Source organism: Notolabrus celidotus, chromosome 8, assembly GCF_009762535.1.
Source record: "Notolabrus celidotus isolate fNotCel1 chromosome 8, fNotCel1.pri, whole genome shotgun sequence".
In the NCBI taxonomy this organism is placed as follows: Eukaryota; Metazoa; Chordata; class Actinopteri; order Labriformes; family Labridae; genus Notolabrus; species Notolabrus celidotus.
In genome coordinates this window covers 131,252-143,648 of record NC_048279.1, presented here as the reverse complement: position 1 = coordinate 143,648, position 12,397 = coordinate 131,252, and the positions used below count along the sequence as shown (strand labels likewise).

Genomic DNA, 12,397 nt, shown 5'->3' with positions numbered 1-12,397 from the left:
TCAGTGGTGGGAAAAAGTTTTTGGACACCCCATGCATTTGTGAAATATTGCATTAAGAATTACTCTTAGGTCTTGAAGTGCAATTTATTTCAGTACAGTCACAGCCAAAATACTAAACAAATTTTAAAAAAGCCATTTAGAGTATTGGGTCATTTTGGTACCAGTGATCCACTAATGAAGGTCGTCTTTTTTATTAAAAGACACAATTTTTGTTGCCGTGCTTCGTGTCTATATAAAACCGGCACATTTGAAAGTTCTTCAGAGACAAAAATGTCTAAGACAAGGAACCTAACGCATGAAAGACGCCTGAAGATACAGATTCTAAGGGTACAGCTGTGGCCAAATAGCCAGGAAGTTCAGATGTGGTCCTTCAGCAGTTGGATACACTCTGCAGAAATACAGAAGAACCAACAGCTTGGAAGACAAACCAAGATCACAGGAGCTTCAGCAGCAGTGGTCAAACCAAACTGGTATCCAGTGTTCCACTCGCACTGCACGTGGACGACTTTTAGATTATAATTTAAGGTCCTGCAAGGTTGTCAAGAAGCCCCTGATCAATGAGAGACAGAGGTTAGCCCGTCGCATTGGGCCCAAGCACACAAGAACGACCTGGGCCAGTAGAACCTGGCTGCAGGAGCACAATATCCAGGTCTTAGAGTGGCCAGCTGAATCCCTGGACATGAGCCCCATTGAAAATCTGTGGTGGATTATCAAAAGGTCTGCCTCAACAGTGTGAGGGCTTGTGGGGAACATGCCAGGATTAGAACTCTACTGGGTGCTAACCACAGGACAACAAATTATTAATTTGATGCTGTGATGGTTCATTTATTTTTTGTTCAGTTTTGAACACATTCTCTGTTATTTGTTGACTTCGATACTGACAATGTTGACAATTGACATATTAAAACTGTCAAGAATTTAGTTTTGTTTGTTTTTCTTGTAAACAAAAAAAATATCATTTGTATTTGTTTGTCTCTGTCTGATGCAGCCACACCTTTTGAAACACAAAAAAGATTTTTCCACAAATATTTCAAGACAACATTTGAGATTGTGTAAAACATTTAAGGGTGTCCGAAAACATTTTTCCACCCCTGTACTGCTGGCTGCTATGCAGGAACAATTGCTTTGCAGAAACTGCTGGTCTTCTTTTCAATGTGCGGTTTCAGTGTCGCTTGAAGCGTATCAAACTGGAGCGCTGTCATCCTGAAACATACCTGGAAGTGATCGGGATAATTCCACAGCTCCTTTAACAGCAGGTGAAACTATCCTGGCTGTCGTCTTGTCTTCATTAGAGGAAGGACCCAGAGTTTTCTTTTTCTTTTTCTTTTTCAATGAGTCAAAGAACCACAAAATCCTCCTCACTGCCTGATGACTCCATTTTGTCTGGTACATTTGTATTTTCACAGTGAATAGGAAAATAACCCCAACGTAACATATGTGCATCCAAAGAATGGATCTGAACAAAACAGACTCAGTTTTATTTCACGTGTGTGTGTGTGTGTGTGTGTGTGTGTGTGTGTGTGTGTGTGTGTGTGTGTGTGTGTGTGCGTGTGCGTGCGTGCGTGTGTGTGTGTGTGTGTGTGTCTGTGTGTGTCTGTGTCTGTGTGTGTCTGTGTCTGTAGCCACCAGGTGTCGTGTTTTGAAGCAGCTGCGAGTGGACAGCGCCCCCATTGTTAACAGGTTTGATTTTGCTCAGTGTAAGAAACTGGACATGGAGCAGGTCCTGGATCAGATTCTCAGGATGCCGCCTGAGAGGAACCGTATCATCTATATGCGCCCCATGCACCAGGTGAGTGTCCTGTTGTCATGGAAAGTAAACATGGAGGTTATTAGAGACTATGATAATGATGAGTTGTTAATGCTGTCCTAATGTTTGTTCACAGAGTTAACAGTGTTCATACAGTCAGACTGATCGCTCTTCTCACAACACTGTGTTAACCTTTGTACCTGACAGCAACTGTCACCACCTGTCTCTGTAGAATGTCTGTGTCCTCTTCATGTCACATCTCTTCAGAGTGCTTTATTGGCATGAACAGTTTAGTTATGTTATTACCTAAGGAAAATACAAAACAAATACAATGATAATATTCCATTTTTTTCATATATTACATGTTATGTATACATATATAACAGTTTGTGTTTTACGATTCAATACAATTGATCTACAAAATAATTAATCAATGTAATACAGTTTAACAGCACACAGTTTATTTATATTGATCATCCTAACCCAGTTGGTCAGTGTCCCTCAGATTGTTGCAGTGAGACTCTCTTTGTTTCTGTATGTCTGTCTGTGTCTCCGTTTGTGTCCATGTTTCTGTCCCTGTGTCACACTAGGTAAGATTTAAAAGAACACCAGCAATGAAATACCCACTGTTACAAAAGATGGAATACGGCTAGTTTGATTTAAGAGTTTTATTTCTAAAACCACAGATAAAAGGTCCCAGGATTAAAAAGGTGATTCAAAAAGGAGTCCCAAAGTAAAAAGGTAGATTAAAAAGTCTCAATACTAAAAAGGAAGTCACTCCAAGGTCTTTGTGCAAAGTCTAGCTTAATCCTCCGTTTCGCCTCTTCGGGCCTCTGCTCCTCCGCGCTGCTCTGAAAGGAGGAGGAAGAGCACCCAGTCGCGGCACCAACGTGTCAGAGAACATACACACACCAGGAAACAATGGCTCAACAACTTTCCTTTCCTAATTTTACAGTGAGCGTTGTATTGATCCTTCTTTTCTGGTCCCGGTAGTCCCTCGCGTCCCGCTCCGGAGTCGACACGGCCCACTCGGCGCTGCTGCTGCTCGTCCCGTCCTCCTCGCGTCTGTAAAGCTGGGGGGAGAGAGCGCCGCAGCCTCAGTAACAAAAATATCACCCAAGCAAACAACACAGCACACACACACCGACTGGGCTCAGGCTTGATAACTTTCCTGTCTCTTATCTGATTTCGAGCGTTGTATCAAGCCTCTGTGGTCGACCCGTGGATCCCGGAACTCGAGGACTTCCCCGACCGTCTCGTCCCGATGTCTTATTTAAAGTCCTTTTTCTCAGACTCGAGGGTTCAGTCCGTGTAGCCTTTCAGTTCCTCTCCGACCTGTTCCGTGTGCTTCCTCCCTTCCGTCCTGTTGCACCTGCATTTTAGAAAACTCTAGACTTTTCTCCCCAAGGTGTATGAATAGTCAATCAACCCCAGCTCAACCATCATTGCCTTGATTAAAATCCAAGGAAGTCCATGCAGATACAATGTAAACAATAAAACCACACTAGAAATTAAAATACAATACTACACATGATATAAAAAAGCAAGGCATGATTAATGGACACTGGCACTGACACCTGTCCCTGTCTATTTTCATGTTTCTGTCTGTTTCTCTGCTTGTCCATGTCCCTGTCCATGTTGCTGTCCACATCCCTGACTATGTATGTCTCTTTTTGTCTCTTTCTGTCTGTGTGTTCAGGTGGATTCTGTCTCTCTGGAGCGTTTGCTGTTTCAGGGTCCATATCCATACCACATTGCGTTAGTACATGAGTTCAGTAACCCTCCAAACATCAGGAACAAGGTCCGAATTCGCAGCTGGATGGACACCATCGCCAACATCAGCCAGTGAGTGATGCGCGCACACACACACACACACACACACACACACACACACACACACACACACGGGTGAATGTGATGAGTAGAGAAAAAGAGCTTTGAGTGGACAGAAAGAAAAGAAATAGAAAAAACAGCTTTGAATTACCTGTTACCCTCTGACCTGTGTGTGTGTGTGTGTGTGTGTGTGCGTGTGCGTGTGCGTGTGCGTGTGTGTGTGTCCTCAGAGAGCTAATAAAGTACGAGTTTTTCCCAGAAGCCACCAGGACAGAGGAGGATGTGAAGAAGTTTCCCAGATACCCTTGGGGCAGAGACATCTACACACTGGAGGGTAACAACACAGAAAACATGTGCACACACGTGTGTGTAATGTCTTTGTATGTGTGTGTGTATTTAATGTTTTTTGTAACTTATGTGTTATATGTGTAACATATGTGTCTGTGTGTTGTGTGTTATGTGTGTATTGTTTTTGGTAATTTATGTGTTGTGTGTAATGTTTGTGTGTGTGTAACATGTGTCTGTGTGTAATGTGTCTGTGTGTAATGTGTGTGTGTGTGTGTTAATTTTGTAATGTATGTGTTGTGTGTAACATGTGTGTTATGTGTGTATTGTTTTTGGTAATTTATGTGTTGTGTGTAATGTTTGTGTGTGTGTAACATGTGTCTGTGTGTAATGTGTCTGTGTGTAATGTGTGTGTGTGTGTTAATTTTGTAATGTATGTGTTGTGTGTAACATGTGTCTGTGTGTAATGTGCGTCTGTGTGTAACATGTGTCTGTCTAACATGTGTCTGTGTGTAACATGTGTCTGTGTGTAACATGTGTCTGTGTGTAACATGTGTCTGTGTGTAACATGTGTCTGTGTGTATTGTATGTCTGTGTGATGTTTTTTGTCATTTTTGTATCATGTGTGACATGTGTCTCTGTTTAACATTTGTCTCTGTGTAATGTGTCTGTGTGTTGTGTACCATGTTTCTCTGTTTAATGTGTATGCTGTGTGTAACATGTGTCTCTGTGTATTGTTCGTCTGTGTAACGTGTTCTGTGTAATGTGTGTCTGTGTGTAATGTGCATCTGTGTGTAACATGCGTCTGTGTGTAACGTGTGTCTCTGTGTAATGTGCGTCTGTGTGTAACATGTGTCTGTGTGTAATGTGCATCTGTGTGTAACATGCGTCTGTGTGTAACGTGTGTCTCTGTGTAATGTGCGTCTGTGTGTAACATGTGTCTCTGTGTAATGTGCGTCTGTGTGTTACATGCGTCTGTGTTTAACATGTGTCTCTGTGTAATGTTTGTCTATGTGTAACATGTGTCTGTGATTAACATGTGTCTGTGTAATGTGCGTCCGTGTGTAACATGCGTCTGTGCTTAACATGTGTCTCTGTGTAATGTGTCTATATGTAACATGTGTCTGTTTGTAATGTGTCTGTGTAACACGTGTCTGTGTGTAACATGTGTCTGTGTGTAACATGTGTCTCTGTGTAATGTGCGTCTGTGTGTAACATGTGTCTGTGTGTAACGTGTCTGTGTAACATGTGTCTGTTTTTAACATGTCTCTGTGTAATGTGCGTCTGTGTGTAATGTGCGTCTGTGTGTAACATGTGTCTGTGTGTAACATGTGTCTCTGTGTAACGTGTCTGTGTAACATGTGTCTGTTTTTAACATGTGTCTGTGTGTAACATGCGTCTGTGTGTAACATGGGTCTGTGTGTAACATGTGTCTGTGTGTAACATGTGTCTCTGTGTAATGTGTGTCTATGAGTAACGTGTGTCTGTGTGTAACATGTGTCTCTGTGTAATGTGCGTCTGTGTGTAACATGTGTCTGTGTGTAACATGCGTCTGTGTGTAACATGTGTCTCTGTGTAACAAGCGTCTGTGTGTAACATGGGTCTCTGTGTAATGTGCGTCTGAGTGTAACATGCGTCTGTGTTTAACATGTGTCTCTGTGTAATGTCCGTCTGTGTGTAACATGTGTCTGTGTAATGTGCGTCTGTGTGTAACATGCGTCTGTGTGTAACATGCGTCTGTGTTTAACATGTGTCTCTGTATAATGTGCGTCTGTGTGTAACGTGTCTGTGTGTAACATGTGTCTGTGTAATGTGTGTCTATGTGTAACGTGTCTGTGTGTAACATGTGTCTCTGTGTAATGTGTCTGTGTAACATGTGTTTGTGTGTAACGTGTCTGTGTGTAATGTGCGTCTGTGTGTAACATGCGTCTGTGTTAAACATGTCTGTGTAATGTGCGTCTCTGTATAATGTGCGTCTGTGTGTAACATGCGTCTGTGTTTAACATGTGTGTCTGTGCAATGTGCGTCTGTGTGTAACATGTGTCTGTGTAATGTGCGTCTGCTGTGTAACGTGTCTGTGTGTAACATGTGTCTCTGTGTAATGTGTGTCTATGTGTAACGTGTCTGTGTGTAACATGTGTCTCTGTGTAATGTGTCTGTGTGTAACATGTGTTTGTGTGTAACGTGTCTGTGTGTAATGTGCGTCTATGTTAAACATGTCTCTGTGTAATGTGTGTCTATGTGTAACGTGTATGTGTAACATGTGTCTGTTTTTAACATGTCTCTGTGTAATGTGCGTCTGTGTGTAATGTGCGTCTGTGTGTAACATGTGTCTGTGTGTAACATGTGTCTCTGTGTAACGTGTCTGTGTAACATGTGTCTGTTTTTAACATGTGTCTGTGTGTAACATGCGTCTGTGTGTAACATGGGTCTGTGTGTAACATGTGTCTCTGTGTAACATGTGTCTCTGTGTAATGTGTGTCTATGAGTAACGTGTGTCTGTGTGTAACATGTGTCTCTGTGTAATGTGCGTCTGTGTGTAACATGTGTCTGTGTGTAACATGCGTCTGTGTGTAACATGTGTCTCTGTGTAACAAGCGTCTGTGTGTAACATGGGTCTCTGTGTAATGTGCGTCTGAGTGTAACATGCGTCTGTGTTTAACATGTGTCTCTGTGTAATGTGCGTCTGTGTGTAACATGTGTCTGTGTAATGTGCGTCTGTGTGTAACATGCGTCTGTGTGTAACATGCGTCTGTGTTTAACATGTGTCTCTGTATAATGTGCGTCTGTGTGTAACGTGTCTGTGTGTAACATGTGTCTGTGTAATGTGTGTCTATGTGTAACGTGTCTGTGTGTAACATGTGTCTCTGTGTAATGTGTCTGTGTAACATGTGTTTGTGTGTAACGTGTCTGTGTGTAATGTGCGTCTGTGTGTAACATGCGTCTGTGTTAAACATGTCTGTGTAATGTGCGTCTCTGTATAATGTGCGTCTGTGTGTAACATGCGTCTGTGTTTAACATGTGTGTCTGTGCAATGTGCGTCTGTGTGTAACATGTGTCTGTGTAATGTGCGTCTGCTGTGTAACGTGTCTGTGTGTAACATGTGTCTCTGTGTAATGTGTGTCTATGTGTAACGTGTCTGTGTGTAACATGTGTCTCTGTGTAATGTGTCTGTGTGTAACATGTGTTTGTGTGTAACGTGTCTGTGTGTAATGTGCGTCTATGTTAAACATGTCTCTGTGTAATGTGTGTCTATGTGTAACGTGTCTGTGTGTAACTTGTGTCTGTTTTTAACATGTGTCTCTGTGTAATGTGCGTCTCTGTGTAATGTGCGTCTGTGTGTAACATGCGTCTGTGTGTAACATGGGTCTGTGTGTAACATGTGTCTCTGTATAATGTGCGTCTGTGTGTAACGTGTCCGTGTGTAACATGCGTCTGTGTTTAACATGTGTCTCTGTGTAATGTGCGTCTGTGTGTAATGTGCGTCTGTGTTTAACATGTGTCTCTGCGTAATGTGCGTCTGTGTGTAACATGTGTCTGTGTGTAACATGTGTCTGTGTAATGTGCGTCTGTGTGTAACATGTTTTTGTGTGTAACATGTGTCTTAGTGTAACGTGTGTCTGTGTAATGTGCGTCTGTGTGTAACATGTGTCTGTGTGTAACATGTGTCTGTGTGTAACATGTGTCTGTGTAATGTGCGTCTGTGTGTAACATGTTTTTGTGTGTAACATGTGTCTTAGTGTAACGTGCGTCTGTGTGTAACATGTGTCTCTGTATAATGTGCGTCTGTGTGTAACATGCGTCTGTGTTTAACATGTGTCTCTGTGGAATGTGCGTCTGTGTGTAACATGTGTCTGTGTGTAACATGTGTCTGTGTAATGTGCGTCTGTGTGTAACATGTTTTTGTGTGTAACATGTGTCTTAGTGTAACGTGCGTCTGTGTGTAACATGTGTCTGTGTGTAACATGTGTCTCTGTGTAATGTGCGTCTGTGTGTAATGTGCGTCTGTGTAACATGTGTCTCTGTGTAATGTGCGTCTGTGTGTAACATGTGTCTGTGTGTAACATGTGTCTGTGTAATGTGCGTCTGTGTGTAACATGTTTTTGTGTGTAACATGTGTCTTAGTGTAACGTGTGTCTGTGTAATGTGCGTCTGTGTGTAACATGTGTCTGTGTGTAACATGTGTCTGTGTGTAACATGTGTCTGTGTAATGTGCGTCTGTGTGTAACATGTTTTTGTGTGTAACATGTGTCTTAGTGTAACGTGCGTCTGTGTGTAACATGTGTCTCTGTATAATGTGCGTCTGTGTGTAACATGCGTCTGTGTTTAACATGTGTCTCTGTGGAATGTGCGTCTGTGTGTAACATGTGTCTGTGTGTAACATGTGTCTGTGTAATGTGCGTCTGTGTGTAACATGTTTTTGTGTGTAACATGTGTCTTAGTGTAACGTGCGTCTGTGTGTAACATGTGTCTGTGTGTAACATGTGTCTCTGTGTAATGTGCGTCTGTGTGTAATGTGCGTCTGTGTAACATGTGTCTGTGTTTAACATGTGTCTGTTTTTACTGTGTGTTCTGTATGTCGTGGTTCAGGAGTGGTGGATGGCGCCCCCTACAGTATGATCACAGACTTCCCCTGGCTGAGAACTCTAAGAGCTGCTGAGCCCAACAGCTACGCCCGCTACGACTTTGAGGACGATGAAAGCAGTGAGTGTGGTTTACATCTCATCAGTTTATCAATGCACCAATCAGAAATCAATACATTCCTCAATAAATCCTTCAGAAAACAAATCAGAACACTGATCTCTACACCAATTCATTCATCCATACATTCATCACTTTATCCATCAGAACATTCATCACTTTATCAATCAGTAAATCCATCAGAACATCCATCCCACATTCATCAATGCATTCATCAATACATCCAGTCGTCAACTCGTTAATTGATATATTTAAAAAATCTATTTGATCAAATTGTAAGGATGTGTGTGATTGGTCAGACTCTGATGTGTGTGTGTCTTTGTGTGTGTGTGATTGGTCAGACGCTGATGTGTGTGTGTCTTTGTGTGTGTGTGATTGGTCAGACCCTGACTTGTTTCTCTTTGTGTCCCTCCTTAGCCACCATCTACGCTCCGCGACGTAAAGGCCAGCTGTCTGCTGATATCTGTATGGAGACAATCGGAGAGGAGATCTCAGAGCGCCGGCAGAGCAAGAGTGGAGTGTTTCAGAGGGTAGTGGTAGTCTTTCTCCATCACTGTGACACACCTGGAGAACCCGTGGATGATGACTACATATAGACTCCAATACAATAAGCAGTAAACCCAACAGTACCCCTATAAACCAATCAGTACACCTTCCAATACACCTATACACCCAACAGTACCACTATATATATATCAAACAGTACCATTTACACCTTAGATCAGTCCCTACACTGACTGTTAGTCTTCTATGTGAATCACCTGAAAAACCTTAAGGCAGACTGACACGTGGTGTGATCTAGACCTGTCTCTGGTCTTGTCCTTGTCCAGACAAAGACCCATCTCTGATGTAGTCCTGCTCCAGATAAAGACCTGTCTCCGATGTAGTCCTGGTCCAGATGAAGCCTTCAAAGTGTCCTTCATGTTCAGATGTTACGCTGACAAAAAAGGGGAGGAGCTAATCTCTGTGACATCATTATTTTTTCTAAGATTACAAAACTAGCTCTCTGTCCTCCTGATTGTCCACCTCCTCCCTCTCCTTCTTATTTTCCTCATGCCACCTCCTCATCCTTCTCTTCGTCTTCCTCCTCAGAGTGTTAAATCTTAAAGACACCAGAGGTCTATGATTGTGTTATCTGTTTCTGGCTCAGATTATTGTCTTCACTTTGTCTCTGTTTCTGGCTCAGATTATTGTCTTCACTTTGTCTCTGTTCTGGCTCAGATTATTGTCTTCACTTTGTCTCTGTTCTGGCTCAGATTATTGTCTTCACTTTATCTCTGTTTCTGGCTCAGATTATTGTCTTCACTTTGTCTCTGTTCTGGCTCAGATTATTGTCTTCACTTTGTCTCTGTTCTGGCTCAGATTATTGTCTTCACTTTGTCTCTGTTCTGGCTCAGATTATTGTCTTCACTTCGTCTCTGTTCTGGCTCAGATTATTGTCTTCACTTCGTCTCTGTTTCTGGCTCAGATTATTGTCTTCACTTCGTCTCTGTTTCTGGCTCAGATTATTGTCTTCACTTCGTCTCTGTTTCTGGCTCAGATTACAGGAATGAACACCAGGATGTGTTCCAACATTTCATGTGTGTCCTGAGATTCTCAGAGTTGTCTTCTTCTCCTTGATTCAGTTAGTTCTCTGACATGTTTCTCGGGTTTATTCTGTTCAGGATTACAACAGAAGATATTTTCTCTCACCCAGACTGTGATTAAACAGAGCAGATGATAATCTGACAGATTATTGTTAATAAACAGACATACCTTCAGTGTGAAGCCTTTTATAAATCTGTTTAAGTTCAGATCTCGGGCGTCTGAACATCAAACTGTTGAATGGATCTGTGTTCTGAGCAGGATTATACCCTTTGAGTATTCTGTTCTGTCTGCAGATTACTGAGTTTAATCTGATCTCAGGTTATCAGAAACAGATTCATAAAAACAGTGAATGTCAAGTTCAGTTTGAATAAACTGAGCCTGCTGTGTTTGTGTGCTGAAGTGATGGATTATGTAATCCATCATGTTTATATGTTTATAAAGAATCAGATTATTTCACCAACTGAGAATAAAAAACTAAAAAACATTCTGTTCTGTTTTTCTACCTCTGAACTCTGATTGGATCAGGATTAAATACACACTCCCTCAAACACATCCCCACTGCTGACTGGTTGTAGTATAGCTCATAAGCCCCGCCTCCTCCATGTTAACAGATGGGACATGGGTCAAACAGTAAAATCAAACACAGGTCAAATAAATGTTTGTCACACATGTTTCTGTCATTATAGTTAGTTGTTATCATGCTGATTTATGTTTCTGTTTACTTTGATTTAGTTATTGATGATATAAAAAGATGGGGTGTGACATCATGATTGACAGCTGTGTTGACCAATGAGGCTCCTGCAGTGCTGTGTGCTCCGGATTAGCTGAGTAAAGGAGGAACGGTGGGAGGAGACGTAACAAACACTAACTCAAGAGTCATTGAATGCATAACGTGAGTGTCTGCTTTAAACCCACACACTTGTCCTTCTATATCTCTTTACACTCCTTGTCACATTCACCCATTCACACCACATTCAGGTAGAGGCTGTTTTAATCTCATTCACACACATTTACACATCACTGAACAACAGAGGGAGCAGTTTGGGTTGCAGGGTCTTGCTCAAGGACACTTCAGCATGTGACTGCAGGAGCTGGGATTGAACCACCAACCTTCAGATTGATAGAAGACCCACTGAGCCACAGCTGCCCCAAGAATCTGTGATGCTGTGGACTTGACCCACCTGAGGACTGGACCCACTTGAGGGAGCCACAATGGTTTATAAACAGTACATTTTGTGTGTATGTTTGCGTGTGTGTATGTGTGAGTGTTTGTATGTGAGTATTTGTATGTTTGCGTGTATGTGTGAGTGTGTGTATGTTTGCGTGTGTGTATTTGTGAGCGTGTGTATGTGTGCGTGCTTGTGTGTGCCTGTGTGTGAGAGACCGTCTTAAACTGCAGAAACACTGAGACCCTGGCTGTGATGGTGATGATGAAGAGGACAGAGAGCAGACACAGCTGAACTCTGTTTAAACTTGAACCTACATAGATCTGCACTTCCTGCTGTGACAGTTTAAGCACACACACACTCAGTGTAAACACAGAGAGAGAGTCTCTCCTGTTGGACTTCCTGTGACACTGAGCAGACTCTTCCTCACTGACTCTCCCTACTCATCTTCACTGAGTTTATAATGTGTGTTTCTTTAAAGGATGGTTTACAGTCACTGTAAGGACTGAACTAAAGCGAGGTCATGAAGTGTATCACAGGCTTCATCTTCATCGAGCCTGTTCACAGTCTGATACTTCATAAACACTTTGTGTTCTGCTCTGAGAACACCTGTGATTACCACTCGTCTGTCTGCTCAGACCACTTTCAGTATACAGTTGAGGCCAAAATGATTAGCCCCCTTGAGAAATCAGATAAAACCCTTGATTTTTCCATGAAAATGACCATTAACCACAAGTGCTTATATATTTTGTTTCAAAAATAACTAAGTCAAAATGTTCACTAAGTTTAATTTGGATATTTTATCGATGCAATGAATTGAAAAAAGAAAAGGTAAAAATGAGCCCCCTGGCCATTAGTCGTCAATCGTGCAACCTTTCTGAGCCACACCTGACAACAACCTTGTAAAGTAGTTCCTTAAAAGGTTGGCACATGTCTCTTGAGGGATTTTGTCCCATACTTCCAATTCAAATTGTTCCAGCTGGTTCAAGGTACATGGTTTCTGATCATGGACAATCACTTTGAGCACCCGCCATAGATTCTCCACAGGACGGAGATCTGGGTTCTGTACGGGCCACTC

The 12,397-nt window shown here is 42.1% G+C and overlaps 1 protein-coding gene across 1 annotated transcript in view; it reads left to right on the top strand.

Moving 5' to 3' along the window:
* Window positions 1-10,637, top strand: part of fbxo38 (F-box protein 38) — a 40,088-nt gene extending 29,451 nt beyond the window's left edge. Inside the window, 5 exon segments of the mRNA XM_034689520.1 lie at window positions 1,623-1,789; window positions 3,447-3,592; window positions 3,811-3,914; window positions 8,456-8,569; window positions 8,984-10,637. Coding sequence (XP_034545411.1) covers window positions 1,623-1,789; window positions 3,447-3,592; window positions 3,811-3,914; window positions 8,456-8,569; window positions 8,984-9,162 — 710 coding nt within the window. The 3' untranslated portion in view covers window positions 9,163-10,637.
* The last annotated feature ends 1,760 nt before the right edge of the window (window positions 10,638-12,397 follow it).